Genomic DNA, 20,455 nt, shown 5'->3' on the forward strand with positions numbered 1-20,455 from the left:
GTAGAATTTCTCCAGTGGTTACTAAATCATTCTGAAGTCCTGAAATTAAAGCGGCTTATTATGGAAGTTCACACTGGTGCAGCCATTTTGCTTATTAACCCTATACAAATTGCTGCTTGGTCAAAACTTTCTGTTTGCTTGTTTAGAGATAATTCTAAAACTGCAGACTGGAAAAGATGGTGCCCTGCCTCCATTTCATCATCTATATATTGCAGTGTTACTTTAGAGAAAATTTGGGTTCCAGATTAAGAGGATTTGGGAGGTGGTAAGACAGTATCACCTGGTGAGGTATCATCTACCTCACACTTTAATTTGATGGGTAAATGAAACTGGGACATAGCAAAAGGCTTTCAGGTTGATGGATGTCTATTAGAGCAGTGAATTAGGACAGCATGTATAATTGTGTATGTGTCTCTGTTGCAAGGATGTGAGAGATGGCTCTCCGTGAATCAATATCGTTACAGCTGAGCCTGGCAAGAGCTTCTTCCAGTGTGCCTGTGGCTGAACGTAATTCTGTGTCAGCCTTCTTGGCCTCTTCAAGTCGTATGCACTAACCTCATCTGCACACGGGGACTGGTGGAGAATACAATGACAGCTAAGTAACAAAATACTCCCCAGTAAATAGGAGCTCACTGAAAGATTATTTTTTCATTTCTGCTCAAAACATCACAGTGTTTGTAGTATTGCAAAAATGCGTGGGAAACCATGTCTTTGCTGAGTTCAAAGGCTACACACAAAAGTATGATTTATTAAAGAGTGAATTATCTCATTGTATACTCCTAATTTTATCACCAGTGCCAACACTTTGTAGTTAGGTTTACTTAGCATTACGTAGGCTTTAAAACAGAGCCTTAAGAGTCCCTTTTTTTTTTTGTTATCTCTTTAGGGTGCCTAGCATCATTATTCTGCTTCTTTTGATTTTACCTCTCTGAAGTCATATTAGATGTGTTTTTTCCCCTTACACAGGGCCAAGGCCTGTAGAATTTGGCCTTTATCAGTCACACTTCTGATGGATGCTCTCTAACTAAAAGTCTCAGCTTCCTCAGTTGTAAGGAAACACAGATTCTGCATGCGTTGGTTCTCATTTTGTTAGTTCTCCTTTTGATATAAACGCCAGCAGAATTTTACACCTACATACTTGCAGGTTACCTTGACAACGCCACAGGAATATTCAGTGGCTCTCCACTGCGAAGCTGCAGTGAAGCTGTAATCACCATTGGAATATTGATATAAATTATTCATTGTTTTCTGCTGTGTGTGTCTTATTTGCATTGAGGAATGTATCATGCAGTCCCTGTTGGTTCCCTAACCTTTTACCCTGACTCCCCAGTCTTCTCAGCACATGCCTAAAACATCCATCAGTATTTTTCTCTGTCTTTGTTGAGGATTGATTCACTGATTTGTATTCATAGAACAAAGTAGTTCTTAATCCACTGCACTCCATTCTCCATGCCCGTTTTCACTGGTTTCTCCCTCCATCTTATTTCTACTGTAATTTGGGTATTTTTTGAGAGCTGTGTTTCTCCAGCAGCAGGCATAGCTTCCCTCTAATTCCATGTGGCGTTCTGATAGAAAACACAACCCTGATCACTTTCTCAGCAGTCACCACAACAGTGACATTGTAGCACGAAAGAACATGGTTCATGGCACCAAAGGACATGGTTTAGTGATGGGACTCAGTAGGTCAGGTCAATGGTTGGACTTGGTGATCCTGAAGGTCTTTTCCAACCTCAATGATCTATGATTCTGTGATGACTCTGTGCTTCTAGGTCTGTGTTCTCTTTCTGTTGCTCATTCTAGTAGAGCTCTAATATTGCTTTCCTTCGATACCAGGCTTGTCAGATGCTAAAGCAGAGGCAACCAAAGATGTACTAGTGTCAGATGTTGTTTGTTCTATATCAGTTATGATTTATATACCTGTATCTTCCTGTCTTCTTGCTAGGGCAGTATGGAATGTAACGGACTAAATGTTTCTGTGCCCCTCCTAAGCTGCTTGTTTTTGCATATGTCTGCTCTATTTCTGATGTTTTATCATGCGATCCTCTGCAAGTCTTTTCCTGTCTGGTGTTTTTCCTTCTCTATTCTAAAAATATCCTCAACTACTAAACAAAACTGCATCAGCTACTAAGATACATTTTCTCTCCTCAGCTCTGTTGAGTAATCCAAATGTCTGAGGTGATTTGCCTCAATTAGTCCAAGCATATTCATCATATGGGTGAGACCAAACGAGTATTTCAGTTCTGAGTGACATAAATAAAAAAGTGATAAATTAAGAGTAATTTTTACATTATAAGCACGTGAAACCTTGCAAATTACAATGTAATTCTGGTAGTTAGTAGAGGCCACCGCCATTAGAATGTGGTTGTGTTCTAGACAATTGTTGACTACCTAAACAATGTCATCTTGCAAAATTGCTGTGCTCACTTCCAGGTGCCCTATGTTACATATGAAAGTATATGCATATGTAGTGTAGGTGTGTAGTTCTGCATTAGACTACTTTCTCGTTAGTGTGTGGGCTGTTGATAAGAGAAGTCCAAGTGACTTCTCTATTAGTGCACTAATATGCCTGTGCAAGTCCTGTTGCCTCAACTCATTTAGATAAGCTCAGATGTCTCAGTGCTAAGTTTTATATTTTACACATCCTGATGTCTCTTGTCAGCTCACACAGCTGTGTCTTTATGATCCCTTTGGTGGAGGTCGGTCGGAGTTACGCTGTACTCTGACTGCAGGTGCCAAGACCACACTAGCAGTTTTCATTGCCTATCAGCATTTTGGTGATGTTGTACCACCACGTTGACTTGCTGCTTCAGTACTTTGCCATCATTTCAAATCATGCTGTATAGATATCTGCTCCTTTGCATACTTCATCTCTGTGATACTTATTGTTATCAAGTTCATGGCACTGCTTTTAAATATGCGTATTTCCAAAGTTCACCACTTATCTGACAGATGAGAAAAATGCCTGTGATAGATGGTGTTAACGTAAAACATATGATAATATACCTCAGTTATGCGTGATAATTTTGATACAGCTTTATTCTAAGGTATTAGCTACTACTTTGTTTTTCTCTTTTTTCTTTTTTTTAAGATGAAGCAAGTGAAGGCAGGTTAACACACTATTCTGCTCTTCATTAGAATGAGTGGCCTGGCATCTGTGAGGACCCTTTGACTATCCGCTCAGCCAGGGCAAAGCTTCTCCTACTTCATCTTGCTGTGACTCAGGTAGAAATGCTTGTGCTTCTCCATGCTGGTTGGAGGGAGTCCTTTCTTACCTCATGTAGAACAGAAAAGTTCTTGCCTCGCTGCCTGGAGGTTAGCTGAAGCTTTGCCTGGCAGGATCACTAGGAGACCTCTCTGTTTCCACTGAAGGCTCACTCACAGCTGTAAAGCTTGAAGGTTTTTAGTTTGCTGTATTCTGACTGACTGCAGGGATATCAGTAATGACAGTACCTCTTCATAGCACATTGTGAACAAGGCTCACCTATGCTAATAGTCAGAGGTGGAAAATGGCTTTAGGGATTAACTGCTACTCCCTCTCAAGCCACGCAAGGTGCCTTCCTTACTGGCCAGACACAGAGTTAGCTAATTAAAGCACAGCTTACGAGCCTTTTCTTTTATTAGGCAAAGAGTGGTAGAAATCCCAGACTGAAGGCTTTAGTCAGCTTGTTGCATTGGGGTTTACAGTTTAGATTTAAAATGTATTTGCATAAATCCAACATCTGTCTTAGAGGCCACAGCTAAACTGATGTTTGTGAAGGACTTCAGCATGCTCTGGGGTTTTGCTGCCTCAGTTCCTTCAGATGGGGGCTTTGTCTGGGGCAAGCTGTGCCTCTGGGAGGTTCCAAAAGGACTAAACGTGGGTGAGGAATCAAGATGTGTTGATCTGTACTCAACTTCTATTCCATATGGGGACCAGCCCATTTCCTAGTGGGCAGTTGTCTGCAGCACAGAAGCCAGCACCACGCTTTGTGCAAATGAAGGCAGGTTTGAATCAGCAGGGAAGTCCAGACTTGTTGTTCTTTTACAGAAATTTGAGTATCATCTCTTATCTACTGGCGGTCTTCAGTTGAAGCGGGTTCTATTACTGCCACCTTTTGTGTAGTTGGGCGCAGAGGCTTCCTTCTCCAGACTCATGGAGGTGGCTCACTCAATGCACAATGTGATCACTTGAATCTGAGTGCAAGCCAAGTTCCTTTTATTTGTAATCCATGAAAGAAATCAAACATTCAGAGGATTAAGATCCATTCAGTAACTCATTACATTTCTCCTAAGTGACAAGTACACAAAGGTTTAATGTAAAGTGCTGTCAGCTGAAAGGCTGATTAAATACCATGATGTGTATGCAACCTAAAGGTGAAATCCATTCTTGTAGTCAAAGCAACATCCCTCCTATTTTGAGTCTTGCTTCAGTATTAAGCACATAAATCTTATTTTGGCTCCTGCACAAGAGTGAGTGTCACTAATCTGCAGAACTTCCTCCATTTACTTTCTTTTGAAGTGTCTTCCTCAATGTTACAGAGCTAAATTTTTGTCTGTGTGTACACCTATTTGCAGGAATATTTCCAAAAGGATCTCTGGCAATCACCTGCTCTGTTTTTCAGAGTGTATTTTGGACACCATGTTCTTTCCAGCATGAGCTTGCAATACCTCCAGCCTCTACCTCCTTCTTTTGATAGGATTTGGAATATCAGAAGTTGACATCCAGCACCAGTAATTACATGTTGCTTGTAACACTTACCAGGCATCCATCTATCTGCTGGACTGTTTACAGAACTTCATTTAAAAGCTGGGAAAATTAGGCTTCAATTTTTTTTTTAAGAACATTGTCACGTTAAGCATGACAAACATTTTATAAATATGAAGTCACAAAACAGATTATAACAACTAAGTACGTGGCTGATATTTATAGGCTCTATCTAACAAAGCAACCTGCGCTAGGTTCATTTTGCTAGGATAAAAAGCTCACTTTCTTTTAAAATGTAGTTTTAACAGCAGTTCCGTGGGAAAAAGTCACTTACAGGTTACCCGAGCTCACTGTGTAACTTAGGAGTGGTAGGGATGAACTTGTATGTTAGGAAGTAATCTGGTGGTTGCATTTAAACTGACTAGTTCCTGCAGAGGAGTGCCATTACTGTGTCCAGCTTGGCCAGTTCCCTCCAGCTTAATGCCCTACATTGCAGCTGTTCAATAAGGGATCTTTGATAGATGAACAGAATGAAAAATGTTTAGTATTTCAATAATATTTTACCTAGGAATATCACAAAGCATGCTTCAAATGCCTGATGCTATCAAATTATGAGAGGCGACTTGTCAGCATGCAACTGGGAAGCACGGGGCAAAATGATCTCCCCAACCTTTCTTAATATAAAAAGCTTGATACGAAAAGATGCTGACCTTTGGGGTGGGGGACAGCTGAAAGCCCTGCTAACAACTGTATCCTCTCCACTAGGAAGAAGGCCTGTCCTCTCCTTGTTACTTTAGCACTCAATCAAAGACTCTCATTACAGAGCCCTGTGCTCTTAAGTGTCCACATAGTTGACATAGCCAGCACCTCTCTCTTGAGGAGAAGGTGGCACTCCTTCCCATGCACTGTAGGCTCTGTCTTTTGCCTGGGCTTCACAACTCTGTCCCAGTTTCAGTGTGAACTGGACCTTCAGCCCTCTCCTAGCCTCTCTGTGATCTGCTCGTTCAGACACCGATCTTAGGGGTCTGGTCCTGTGTTTGCCTGCTTGCAGGCTGAGGATGTCACGTTTTTATCCCTCCTCAGTTCACCGTGGTTTCTGAGGTGAATATAAGTTTTATGCAGCATGGTGATTCTGTTCTACATTCTCATGGAAACAATGTGGACTTCACTAGGAACTACCCACTTGCCAGAGGGAAGAGTATGAACTGTTTTTGTGTACAAGTGTTCAACCCCCCCACCCCAACAAGTTAAAACAAAGAGCGGTTAACTCATACACCGAAGGTGGAACTTGTCTAAGTTCACTTAGGCAAAAAGTTAGACGTGCTTGTGTGAGCTTTATAATGACTGCCTCCAAAGGATGATTCACTATTGCAGTGCGCCGCTGAAGGTGTTGGTTGTTGATCCCAGTATGAAAGGCATTCAAACTCTGTTAAGCATTAATTAAAATTCCTTTTATTGGAGATGAGAATGAATAAGTTGATAGCATAGATAATCACGGAAGCACAGAATGGTTGAGGTTGGAATGGACCTCCTGAGGTCATCTCATCCGCACCCCTGCTCAAGCAGGACCATCAGGTTGCCCAGGACCACGTCCAGCTGGCTTTTCAATATCTCTGAGGAGGAGACTCCACCACCTCTCTGGACAGCCTGTGTCAGTGCTTGGTCACCCGCACAGCACAGAAGTGCTCCTGGTGTTCAGGCAGCACCTCCTGTGTTCAGTTTGTGCCCATGGCCTCATGTTCTGTCACTGGGCACCACTGAAAAGAGCCTGGCTCTGTCTTCTTTGCACCTTCCCTTCAGGTATTTATGGATATTGATAACATGTGCAAGCCTTCTCTTCTCTAGGCTGACCAGTCCCAGCTCTCTCAGCTTTTCCCATACGTGAGAAGCTCCAATTTCCTCATCATCTCAGTGACCACCATGTCCTTCTGGATGCTTGGAGCCCAGAGTTCTGCAGCATCAGATGGACCTCTAGTCACATACGGCCCTGATTCCATCCCTGCTAAGGTTCGTTGGCATTATAGTCTCTGGAGTTCTGATAGGACTTTCTTAAAAGTAAGCAATTCCCTTTATCATTTCTACTGTCAAGCAAAGGGAGGTTGGCATGATAACGTGCTGCTACGCTTCAAGATAAAGACAAGGACACGCAGGTGGCGTAATTGCCGGTGCCAAGTAGGAGCTGCCTCCAGGCTCCTTTTTTATGATTAGCCAGCAAAGTTTGTGCTGGGGCCAAGTGATAAGTGCAGTGCAACACAGGCCTGAAGGCCAAGTTATATCTGCAGCACAGCCCAAGATGGTGCCCGCCCACGTCAGCTGTCACTAACTCCTCAATGCACAACAGTCCTCTGGTTCAGTCTGCTGCATCTGCTTGTCTTAGGACAAGCATCTGGGACACACAAGACCTACTGGAGGTACCAGTTCGTTATAGGGCTCCACTGACCGCGAGGAGAGCCTAGGATGACTAACTGAGACTTGGATGAGTAACTTTTAGGCGAGATGAGTCTTTTCTGCAAATAATGCTGAGCAGTCCTCAGAACACTGGATTTGCAGTTCTTTGTTCTCGAGGCTTTATATCGTGGCCTCGTGGGAGGATGTAGCAGGTGGGTTTCCTTCTGCAGTTCAGATGCGTTCACTAGCCTAGCATAGATGGGAGCACGTCTTCCCAAGCAGGGAAGGCTTTTCCAGGCTTGTTCATCTGCCTATAGTTTTGCATTAATTATGCCCTATCGATTTTAGTTTCTGCTAAATATTGCTACAGCTCCCATGTGGCTACTTGAGGTACCTATAAAATGCTATAAAATGGCTATAATGGGTTTTGAACTTTCTGTATGTCCACATAGTGTGTCTCTGTGTTAATGTGCTGTCACTTTCTGCCCTGTGTAAAGCAAAGTGTTGCACAGAGGATTAGAGAGCAAAGTCATGGGCAACTAAGGATTGTAGAAACCCAGAGCAAAAGCAGCCTTTCCTATTGCTGCCTCAGTGTCTACACTTGCTCTTCTCCCTGAAGTAAGGTGTCACTGGTGGTCTGCGAAACCCTGAATAGTCTGGGATCTTTGTAAAAGAGGGAAACTGCCTTGCTCATTGTGCTACGCTGCTGTGGTAAAGGTCAGAAACATCCCTTAGGTAGGGTATGCCTGGTGGGACTGGCTGGCCAGGCTCTTGTCCAGAGCTTAATGTTCTTTCTTCAATTTATTGATCTTCCTGATCGTGCAGCCGGTTGATCCTTTTATCATCAGGACTGCCAAAGGTATGAAAAGACTAGGCCTGCTAAAGTGGAGTGTTTAAGGAAAGGGGATTTTTTTCCTTCCTTTCTCAGGCTGGTTGATTTGATTTATTGCAGGAGGTGTAATTATCTCAGACTGCATATCTGCTTGTATTTTGTACAAATTGTCAGGGCTTTGTTTTTAATTATACACATGTTCTTGTGTTCTGTCTGTTCTGACTACCAGAAGAAACAAACTGAACAGGAAGATAAATTCGTGAATTGTTCACCATAAACTTTTATGTCATCTGATCAGTTCTAGTTATATTGTAAGTGGTCTAAGGTGAATAAGTAAATTATCAGATGGGATGATACCTGAGCATGAATAATGCTTTAAGTTAGAGGCTTCCTTTATCTTTCTGTTTATTTTCTCCCAGATTATTTTCTTGAAGACATATACGTGGCTTCTTTGCAGAGAAATCCACAAAGTGACTAGTGTGATTTTTTTTGATCCTAATTGCATTGAAAATTCAGTCTTTAATTCGGAGCACTTCATTTTCCATAAAATATGTTAATGGCTATAGGCTGGTTACATTCCACTCTGGTAACTGATCTATTTGAAATATTTAGAGGATGTTCACGTTAGTTCTATGTGAGTGGAGAGGAAAGTTCAGTGCAGAGTATATTGCAGAGAGATCAATTATTTATGTCTTTGGAAGGGTTGCTGAAACTTTAGCTGGCCCTAAAATCCCTTAAACTAGACACAATGCAATAAACTGAGGCTGTTCCTTTTTTGAATGTTTGGTAAATACTGTATTATTTATTCTCTCTATTTTAACTCTTTAGTGATACCACCTTCTGCGTGAGAGAAAGTAATGGATACAACACAACTGTAAAACATTCATTTCTCAAAGTAGTAGTGGTGATGCTGTCATTGCCTCTTTGCTGCTTATTTCATTAATGTCATCAAAGAACCTGGATCACTTTACTTAGTGGAACTTTGAATTTCTTGAGCATCACCACTGATCAAGCTTTGCTGCCCTTGAAAGTGTGGAGTTTTTACCATTAACTTATACCAGGAGCATGGCAAGAGCTGGAGTTCTGCTAAGGTGATTCCAGCGGAGGTATTACAGCACCTAAAAATTAGGATCTTGGCACCAGAAAGGTGAAGGGAAGTTTTAAATACAGGTGGATTCCCTAGGCAGTCAGAGATTTAGGGCTTCAGGAGGATTATCCAGGAAACCTGTGTGGTAGATGCAGAGAGCCACCTAGAGTTAAACCGTAGGAATCTCTGAAGATGAATGTATGAACTCCTGCCTCTTAGGACATTTAGGTGCCGAGCTGAGAGCTAAACATTAAACCCCTTTATCTATAACGAGCCCTCTCCTGAGAGCAGGCACCTAAATAAGGTTAGAACCCCCTTTAATATGCTTTAACAGTGCTACTGAAGGAGTAGGACAGTTACTGCATTTTATATTAAAGAGCACTGAACACAAAAGGAACAACATAGATGATGATTCTCATGGGGATTGGTACTAAAGTCTCCCTCTTTCCAGTTGTGGCCTCTGACCATTATAGTATATAATTAGGCTCTTTCCAATAATTTTCTCTTTGGACACGTGATTGCTGCCTCTTAGAAGCAATCTCCTTGCTTCATTGGGAAGATGAGAAGGTGCCCTCTCTTTGACTCCTCTTTAGCCTGGATGCTAGCCTAGAAAAATGGGAAAATGATTCCCTGCAAACTAAACTGAGAACTTAGCCTGAACCCAGTTCTTGGAAGAGGTTTATTGACTGTTAGCTTGATATACACCCCCTCATCTTGCATCTCTAGTAGCCACTGTGGTTTGTGTTGGACTTAAAACTGTTTCTTTCACTGTCCCTGCTGTAGTGGACCTTCTGCGGATTTAGAGCTCATTTGGACATATCTGTAGGTGTGAACTATGCCCTTATCTTTCTGTGTCGAAGATCCTTCAGTGCAAACACAGGCTCACTGTGATCTTTCAGGTTTCCTAGGAAGACGTCTCCATGGCTGGAGCTTGGGCTTCAGTGTAATCTTCTTGAATAGGTATGCCTACATTTGGAATATGTTTTGCTTTAGATGTCAAAGCTGTCACTCTGCACTCTGAAACCATCCCAATCTGCTTGGAAAATCCAAGCTGAAATGGAGAATCTCAGGAGTAGTGTTTCCCTTTCTCTCTCTTCCTTGGGTATGTTAAGGAGGGACCTTGTCACACAGAGACACAAACTTAAAAGGTAGGTCAGCCAAGAATTTATAGTTGTATTACACATTGTTTTCTAGAGGATAAAGCTTTTTCCACATAACTTTGCCAATCTGTGAGAATAACAGTGCAGTAATAACTGCAAACATACTTGGCAAAAATGGCAGGTTAGATCTTCATTCAGTGGCATGGAGATGGGTTCCAAAATCACAAGCCTCATGTTTTTAGACTTCACCTTCCATGGAGAAAATGTTAATCACAGTCTATGCCAAGGAAGATAAGATCATCAGACTGTACCTGGAAGCAGTTCCTTGGGCACTTAGATTGGACTAATCCCTTAACTTCCAACGCCAGCCACTTAATTGAGATGTATTTTCAGTCCCTTATTTATTTCAGGGTGCTTATAACTAAGTCTCTGACCCATTCAGATTGCTTTATAGACTTTCAAAGTGTATATTGATCAGTTACTATAATTCTTTGAAGTATTATAGATGTCAAAACAGGTTAGCAGTTTTGTCAGTACAGTTTAGATTGTGTAGAAGACCACAATACTTCTGAATACATTCAGGAAGTATTTGTAAATGTTTCATGTGGATATGGCTTGTTCTGATTTTGGAAAAAAAAAATGGCATCAAAGCAAGACATCTTCCTTAACTTGATACCCAAAAGAGTGAAGCTGCCTGCTCTTCCAAGACATCAATGAATTAATAGATATTAGTACTGCCTGTTTACAATGTGCAGTGTTAATCTACCCTTCCTTTGAATTGGTGTTGCTTAACATCTCCTACGTGTTAGTCCTCTGTTTGGAAAGACAAGTGCCTGCTGTGTACTCCAATCTGTTTCATTCCACCTCCCCATCCTCCCTATGAGATTTCATATTTTGAAATCGTATTTTGCCAGTGTCATACACAATGTCATGTGTTAAGAGGGGGGCACTGGGGAATTGTCCCCACCACAGGCTTCAGATTGCAGTATGTGTTGGTATTATCTTTCTCTCAAGCCTGTGCTCCAAGGGAGAATTCCTAAACCTTGGGAATGACAGCTCGTTACTAGGAATTGAAGTGCACCAAACTGGTACTTTTGATGCAATAAAACCATCAAACTGGCTGAAGAAGGTCCGTTTGTAGGATCTAGAATTGCCTCTTCCAATAAATACCTTGAAATTCCAGAAAACCAGGAAAAAATCAGTACAGTTTCTCAGCTTTGTGAACTTTTGACACCAAAGTTCTAAAAAAGAATTACTGGGCTGAAATCCTCTCTCAAAACCAGTTCTCTTGTCAGAGAGCAAAGAAAGATAGCAACTGCAGAGCTATTACTGTCAAAGACATGACCCCACACAGCACAGAAGTTCCTTTTGGAGTCTAAAGAATGCTTTCTTTGAGATGGATACCCAGACACTGTCTGAAAGGGAAGACTCCATAAGAAATCAGTTATGAACAATGATTAAACTGGAGGAGAACTTCAGGACAAAAAGACTGGTTTTGTTGTTTGAACTGCTAAAAATTTAATGAAAACAATATTTTAACAAGAAGCTTACCAGCAAAGACAAGACTTCACTCCTTCTGTATCCAGTTTCTCGTACTTCATGCTACCTAATGTGTAGCTATCAAACACATGTAAACTCAATTATAATAACATGTGACTTTTAACAGGCTTTAGCGTGTTTGTCTTTGTGGCATCCATGGGTAGGTAAGGAGGTTATTGTCTTCAAGTTACGGGTAGGGAAATCAGGTTTGGTATGAGATGAACCTCATCTAACTAGACCCTCAGAAGTTAGTTACCTAAGCTAGTTGTCTGGGCACTGTCTCCCCGCTGAGGGAGAAAGACAACCCCAGGATGAGATTCATCCCCACCCTAAAATAAATGGGATAAATCAACCACAGAGCTGCCTCTCTTTGTTGTCAAGAGTCGGAGCCCTGAACTAGATGCCAAGAAAGGTGAAGCGTGCCCTCAGGGATGTGAGTGGCTCCCTCTGAGATGGGGGAAGCAGAACTTGCTCTCCCACTTTGAGGGACAGACCCATAGCCACAAACCATTTTTCCTCTCTTAGTTAGTAATTGATGGATTTCGCTATTCCACTGCAGGCTGGGCTTTTCTTTTGGTTTTACAGACTAGGTGGGGAGAAGTGATCTTGGTAGTACTGGTGCGTTTAGATGGGAGGCCACAAGGAAAATCCAGTTGTACCAGGAAGCGGTGCTGGTGACTCAATAAACAGCATGGGAGCGAGCGTCCTAGTGTGGTGCTTCTGAGCGCTGCCTTCCTGCTTGTGCTGTAGGTTAAATCTCAGCTGCTAGTCATTACAGGATCATACTTCACCAGGGTAAGGTGTTAATCCCCAGACAAATTATATGACAGGTAACTCTGTCCCCCTTGCTCTCACCTGCAGCTTCATGTAAATTATAAAACCTTTTGTACATCCTTCATCTAAACTTTTCTGAGCCGAGGTGGAGTTGCTGTCTTCTGTCCCAGAGATGGCAGCAGTCTGGAGCAAATGAAGTGATTTCTACATATGCATATTTCTACATACAATAATGATTCTGTAATTCTATGCAATAAGTAAAGACTTTTCTGTTCTTGAGAACACTGTGGAAAAGTGTTGTATCGTTACTTCATGAAATTACATAATGTTTATAGTTAAGGTCTTGCAATGTCTCCATTAATAGGAATGGTTCACTGTTCTTGGTGTTGGTGTTCGTACAGCAGCCCAATAAGCACGAAGCAGAACAGACAGAGCAAAGAGGAGCACCAGAGCTTGTATCTGACTTGTGGTTCTGGTTTTGCTCCAGCCTGCCCGCAGCAGGGACATGACCAGATGTTTGTGAGCAGTTCAGATTCCCTGCTCTTCCCACCATCAGCCAGCTGGTGGTGGAAGCGGCATGACTACAGGTGGGTACAGACTGTGTCTGGAGCACAAACAACCATCTCCGTTCTCTGTGGCAAGAGCAAGCTGCCTGAAAGACTCCTCATTGCTGGCCCAGTCTCCTCCTCTGTGTCGTCATCCCCTGGCACCACAGCATTAGTAAGACGAGTGGTATTTTGGCAGATGCACCTAGAGGGAATTAGTTTAACTCCTGGTACCAAAAGCAGGACGGGGTCTTAAGCCTGACTGTTCTTCAGTTCTGACCTTCCCCTCTTAACTCAAAATCCTACAGATCATTCCTTGGAAGCTGGGCTGTTTCTAGCTTTCAAAACAGGATGTCCTTCACAAGAAATCCTTGGAACACACCAGGAAAAGAGATGGTCGGATGCCTGTGTCTCAGACTCTTTATGTGCTCTGGCTAACCACTATACAAGCTAGTTCCTATCTGTACACGGAGCTCAGGTGACTTCCCAGGACTGTGGACATATGAGCCCTTTCCTTCAGGACTGACGGAGCTGCCTGTACAGCTCATTGCAGAGCGGTCTTCCTCCAGTCCACTGGGCCATGATTTCCAGCCTGCTGCTTTTCAGTGCTCTGGTGGCTGATAGAAGCTGCAAGGGCAATCTTCTGCTGTGCCACCTCATCTTGCTGCCGGGGCCAGCAATCCTTGGCCTGATTGCTAAAATGATCCATCAGAGTACATAAACCAACGTTTTGTCAGGAGGCATTAGAGTTCCCTAGGCTAGCCCAAATTTTGGCCAAAAGCATCTCAACTGCTTCAGTCAAATCAGCTCCAGGACTTGTAGTGAGTCCTCACAAAGCCTATCTAGTCCACTCACTGGTTGATACATGGTGATGTGGTCCAACATGGTGCCACAGTCACTGACCATGTTTGTGACTGGATGGGGCAGGTCAAAACGGGAATTATCAACATGGGGCCTTTACATTTCGTGCTAACAGGCCTGGCCTTTGCAGACTGAAGCTGGATTTGGATCACTTGAAGTAGATAGGGCTATCTTCACACTTATTGTTGGCATTTGTGTATTTCTTTTCCTCACTAATTAGGAAATAACTAAAACTAAAAAAAAAAATGTTGTGTCAGAGGTCCTGCATGTGCTTTGTTGGCCTGGGAGCGAGGCTCACCGAGTGGTGTCATGCATGGGTGGGAGGCAGCTGGTGTCTGAGGGTGCCTTTGCTATCCTAACCTGGATGGCCTGATACCATCTTAATAGCTGTAAAACTGTTCTTCAGGATGACTTTTTTTAGAGACTAGGAGAATTTTTAGGGCCTGGGCCGTACCAGGAGCTGTGCACAGCCCATGACAATGCGAAAACTGCCCATGGCCCAGGGACTGGGCTGTGACTGAGAGCTCTGGCTCCGAAGTGGAGACAGCTTATCTTAGTAAGGCAGATGAGATTACCAGGTCAGGGAATGTGGAGGTTCAGAAGAAGCTTCTGATTGCAAGTAGAAACCTTCAAAAAGGGCTCTGAGGTAGATGTTTATTCTGTCATTTTGTTTTCGTGGTAATAATACCCATGTTGCTATGTTGTAATCAGCTGTTACGTAAACAAAATGTTGTCCCTAAGGTAAGTTTAGAAAAACATTCACCCACGATGTACTCACAGATAAATCCAATTTTAGCAACACGGTGCTTAAAGCATTATACTGTGCTCATAGATTGTCAGCAAGATGCACTCACCTGGAGCCAGCTCTGGCTTACCAGTTTCTCTGTGTTGTTTCGCAGGCCCTACATGTCCATTGGAACACTACGTGATCAGGTCATCTATCCAGACTCCGTGGAAGACATGCATGAGAAAGGCTACCAGGATCAGGATCTGGAGTGTATCCTGCAAATGGTTCATCTGTACCACATAGTTCAAAGAGAAGGAGGTAAATTGCTTATTTTTGTAAAAAGCTTCACAAAATCCGTTATTTGGGTGTGTTTATTAGTGAGACTGACTTAATTATTGAACATGCAAAACTGAATCCAGACCAATGTTTGTGAGAGCTGCACAACTTTGTGTTGCTGCTAATGGAGGGAGAGGAGCTAAATTGCTCCTCTCCTCTGCAGTAAATCCATGCCCAGCTGAATATTCTTGTTCTGCTGTAATGTCCAGTCCTTTCATGGTATTGTGAGATCCCCCTTCATATTTGTAGAAAATGTTACGTGTCCTAAAACCTTGTAATGTCACTGACTACACCAACTGCACAGCATGTGAATGAAAGGAGAGTCAGGTCTGCTTTCACCTTCCTGTTTTGTATGATCAGAACTATGCGCCACGGGAAGAAGTGTCTAATACCACACCACCAGTGTGAACAAGTTAAAAATAACCAAATGACACTGACTGACAGTAGGGCTTTACCATCTACCACTTGCCATTTAAGTTGCCAGTGTGTTCCCAGTGTTGTTTGTCCAAAGAGGAGACAGTGTAAATACACTGGTACAGTAAAAGTTGAAATGCTGAAGGCTTCTGCTGTATCTAGGGAGCTGAAGCATTTCATGGCTTTTCTTTCCCCCAGCACAGCATTAATTTTCTTTCTGTTGTTCCCACCAGCAGCCACTAATTACTAATCTCTAGTTTGAATCCCCCCGTCCCCATCATTACACTTTTAAAACAAACATGGGACAAAGTTGGTACCATTTAGAGGGAAGAAGGAGAATCTCCGAACCCCTCCAGGGAGGTGGCATTGGGAGTGCTGGATGAACCCTGCCAGTGATGTCCTCTGCCAATTGTCAGTGCTCCTTTTTGAGAGAGTCATTTGGGTGCATTGCCTTGTGACAGGTGTGCTTGGAGTCTCTCAGGATCATTGTGACAACTGAGTAGTGCCTCAGCCACTAAGAGTCCCAAGACAATGTCTAAATTCCCATTCCTGCGTGGCAGCCTCCTGTTCTGTTCAAAAGGCAGAAGGTGTATTGCATTTTAGAGTGGGGAGTAGTAATCATTTACAGCAGCAGTTGTATAACTGCAGATATTTCTCCACCTCACAGCCCTGTTGATAGACTCTTATCTTTTCGTGGGTTAATGCTTCTTAGTTAAGAATGTAATGATGACTGTTGACCCTCAAGATACAATAGAACATAAAAATCTGTCATCATGCTAATTCGTGTTATTATTCAAGTCTGATACTATGACACAAGGATTGAAGAAAGGGGCAGGGAACTAAACACAGTGATTGGAATAATTGCAGAGAAAGCCTGTACTCGCTACACTGACATTAGAGCTATTAGTTAGTATCCCTGAGTCATTTACTGCTCTACGTGGAGTGTGCAGATTGCAGAAGAGTGAGCAGATGTGTTGGAATGGGGAGCTGGACGAGGAGAAGCAGTTCAGTTCTAAGTGGCAGGAAGCCGCTGCGGAGTGTGCATTCATAGCCTGGTGGTACTTGTAGGCATACTGAGCAGCACGTGACCCTCAGCAGCCAAAGCCATATCCCCAGTGGTCTCTGAACGCACATCGCTGTGGTTTATAACCCTGCAGCTGGAGCATGTAGGCGATGATGGGGCAGTTACTGCGCTCCACCTCTCAGCTGCCAGTGCCTAGGGTTGGTGTTCTGAGCTGCCAAATTGAAGACCCAGCGTTGGATCAGTCTTGCTCCACTTTCTGTGCCAAAGGACAGTAATCGTGTTTTATTGCTGACCCCATTCTTGCTCTTCTGCTTGCCTAACTGCACAAGTGAGACTTAGGAAGCAATCTGTAAAAAGGAATAGAGGACGGTGTTAATGTTCATTGGTACTGTATCAAAGCTCCAGTCAGGATAAGGGAACACTGTGCAAAAGTTGGCAGAAACAAATGTTACAAAAACTTTCTTAGACTGCAATCTAAAATGACACAAGTGGGCAAAGCCCGAAAATAGAGGGAGGGATTACCACATACCAGGAAGTTTTTAAGACCATAATACACTTACTTAGTCACTTTTCTCCTTGGGCATTTGCAGTGCAAAGGGAGGAGAGACAGGAAATCTGTGACATATGATTTGACACGTTACATGGATTTCATATACTTACGTATTCTTCAGAGCTCCCCCAGTCTGGGTCAAAGACTCGTATTCAGGGTTTTGAACCAGTGAGCCAGAGAAACGCTTCTTGAGACCAAACAACTGATTTTTTTTGTTTATACATAGCTGAATGTTTTATTTTTATTCATTTTTTCTTTAATTTCAGTCTTTTATTTAAAATTAGATTTTTAAACTAAAATGATTTCTATTAGAAATGGAGTGTTTTGTTTGCAAAATAATGAAAAGTCCTATGCAAAGCTTGCAGAACAAAGGACTTACACAAGATTGTCCTTCTTTTTTGGCAAACTGCTTTGATGGTTAACAAAAGCTGATGTTTTCCAATTGAAAAGAGTTTTACTGAAAAAATTCTCAACAAGTTTCTGTTTCTATGTTGAACACATTTTGTGAATGTACAGCATCTGGAAGAAAGAAAAAAAAGCCAGCAACAAAACCAGTTTTAGTTATTCAGATTCTTGGGTATACGTGCAATACATCAATGCTGTTTCAGTTTTTGTGAATGATCCAAGAACGGAGCTGTCTATCAACCATCTAGTTACAGAAACAAAACGTAATTCTTCAATCCTTTTTCTTCAGATCCTCTTCACCTCCGAAGTCTTTCTCTGTCTCTTCCCCTTTCACCTATCCCCTGCAGTGCTGTGCCTCTACCAGACGGTAGGCTCCTTAGGGCATGACCCCGTTGCTTTAATTGACCACGAATGCCACACACGTATAATATGACGCTTTACAGTTTTGTGTAAGTCTGCTCCCTGTGGGCAGTTAGGAAAAGGCAGGTGGAGCCAGAATTACACAGCTCTGGCTCTGAATTTATTTGTCCTGGAGTAACTTCGTTGTCTTTGGCTGAGTTATTTGCACATTGCATCAGTTGAAGGGTCACCAAAATCCAAGGGTAAAGTAGCCAAAAAAAGCCTGATATTATTCTCACTGCCAATGGCATAAATTCCCATTTTTTGTAGCAATAGGGTTTGACCCAGTTAGAAGTAAGTAGAATAATCAGAAGAATAAGTAGGCCAATTTGGCATTTATCTTCAGTGTTACCCTTACGAAACCTTTTTCAATCCGTAGCAGCTGAATACACCAAAACCAAACCAAGCAAACAAAAACCCCACCAGCAGTACCACTCCCGCAACACCACCACTCCTGATGTTGCTGAGCCCAAGCCCTAGATAAATCCGGTGCAATTCCCGTGGCAGCAGCACCCCTTGCAGCAGGGCGCAGGATGCCCTTCCTGCAGAATCCCACGCCGGCGTTAAGAGGAATGCCATTCCCCTGCCTACCTTTGCCCTCCAGCCTGTCTGCACTCCTTAACTTTGTCCTCATGTAAAATACTAGAAAACTTGGCAGCAGCTTGAACAGAGTGATGCTGATGATTTAAGATTACATTGTATTGTAATTGGTGCAGTGAGTCATCATGAAGAAACTTGCGTGTATGATATTAACGCTATTCACTAACGCCATCAGTAAGGTGCCCCATCAATACCTGCAAAGTTGCTAGCTATACCAGAACAATAATTCCATGCAAAATGAGGAAAACAAGGTTATATGCAGCATGGGTGAAGAAAAGGCACATCCAGAGGTCTGAAGAATACTATGGAGACGTACAGTAGGTATCCATAAGATGTCTTTTTTGACTTGCTGTGAAAATCTGCATATATTTAGCAAGTGTCAACAGCGTTGGAGCCATAGGCTCGTGGTAGCCTGTCACATGAGAGAAGCCGTGAGTGCGTGTAGCAGCACGCTGGATGCAGGACCAGGCCTGCCCGCCCAGGGCTGATGACATTACTGAACGGGTTCAACCTGTTTATGGTTTCTGAGCACCCCAGATTATGATTATTCCTCATTATTTTGCACATTTGTCATTTCGTTGGGTCTTGTCCAGGGAGCCATTAACGCTAAGCCACGTATAAGCACACAGACAAGCGTATTTCCTCTCGCCGAGATTTTTCCATCTGATCATTTTAGCCCAGGATTTGCTTTCGTTAATGCCACGGACAGTAACTCTGGCGTGCTCCGCCGGCTTTTCCAGTGGCTCTGAAAGAGCCACAAATCCCTGCAGTGCCACGCTGAGCTGGGCCTCATGCCATTGATCGTCTCTTCGTTCCTTCCTCAACTAAGGATTTCCCTCGCACATTCATCCCGCGCAGCACCAGGGCTGTCTTCCATTTTGACAGCTGCCTGGGGACATACGTGGTGCACGAGGACCCCGTGTTCAGCAGCTCATCAGGAGTGGGCTCCCTGGCTGTAGTTTGCTGCTGTAGCCTCTCTCCTGTCCTACTACCATCCTCCAGCCCATGTCTGATGAGCTGCATTGGAAAATGACAAACTGGGAAAAGGAAATTTTTAACTTTTCTTTTTTTTTGGCAGCTGGGTGTTGTCTTGCATGCAAGTGCAAGGATGCGGGATGCATAGCGCTACCGACCCCAGGTGTAATCCTTTTTTTAAAGTCAAATTTAGCTTGTTTTTTCCTTCAGAAAACTTAGGAGAAAGAATTGTAAAAGAAACCATGCAAGAAAATGAGCTGCTGCTCCCATGAGGCAATCACTAATTTCTGCTGACAGCTGCATGTGTTTCTATCACCATTACTCTGCCCCAGCACACTGCATGTGTTATTCATCTTACTGGTTGCAAAAGGCACTTCTGTGGCATCTATTGTTCGTCACATCTGCATCGTATCGTGTGCAGTCAAAGGCTGTGTGTACCAAGGAGCTTGGTGAGGAATTTGGGCTCTGAAAGCCAGGATTATGCTGGTACCTTCTGAGAGTGTTGTGCTGTGCTCACGGACAAGCCATTTCTTTTCTTTATTTGTAAAATGGATGTAGCTGTAGGTGCTGAAAGCCCCTGACTTGGCTGATGTTTTGGGAATGCTAAGGTCCTTTCGTGACCTGCTCCATGCCAGCTGCAAGAAAAGAGAAACAAGCAGATGCATTATTGTTAATGCACAGTAGGAAGTTAGTTTATTGTGAGTTAGATTGCCTAAGCGTTCAGAGGAAATAGCTCAGACATTAGAAAATAATTTTTGAAATGGCGAAGGGATAATGCGAAAGTGGATCCTTCCTTGTCTATTGTTTAGGACATTCCAAGGGGTGAGTAGGGAAGTTGAGGGAGGGAGCGAGGCAGCAGGAAGCAAGAAGCACTGCTAATATTAAGTCAGAATATGAGTTGAAGTGACCCCAGAAATGCTGTATCCTGATGAGCCGAGGCTAGCTCTTACCCCTTCAGGAAAACCAGAGAATGAGTTTGCTGGCTTAGGGACATGGTTTAGTGGGTGGCATTGGTGGTAGGGGGATGGTTGGACCAGGTGATCTGGGAGGGCTTTTCCAACCTTAATGATTCTGTGATTTCCTTCCCATTTTGCAGCCCTTTATGAACCTCGTTCTCTTTCTGACCATTACTAAGACTTCATAAACCAGCTGGTCTAAACACAGGCACTGCTTGCATGGGCACATGTGCACACACGTGCACACCCACCCACACCC

General features: G+C 43.1%; 1 protein-coding gene across 1 annotated transcript in view; it reads left to right on the top strand.

The window, feature by feature from the left end:
- ABCD2 (ATP binding cassette subfamily D member 2) overlaps positions 1-20,455 on the top strand; it is a 47,440-nt gene that overhangs the window by 17,663 nt on the left and 9,322 nt on the right. Inside the window, exon 7 of the mRNA XM_040544710.1 lies at positions 14,710-14,855. Coding sequence (XP_040400644.1) covers positions 14,710-14,855 — 146 coding nt within the window. The remainder of the gene's footprint in view (positions 1-14,709; positions 14,856-20,455) is intronic.

This window comes from Cygnus olor, chromosome 1 (genome assembly GCF_009769625.2).
Source record: "Cygnus olor isolate bCygOlo1 chromosome 1, bCygOlo1.pri.v2, whole genome shotgun sequence".
NCBI lineage: Eukaryota > Metazoa > Chordata > Aves > Anseriformes > Anatidae > Cygnus > Cygnus olor.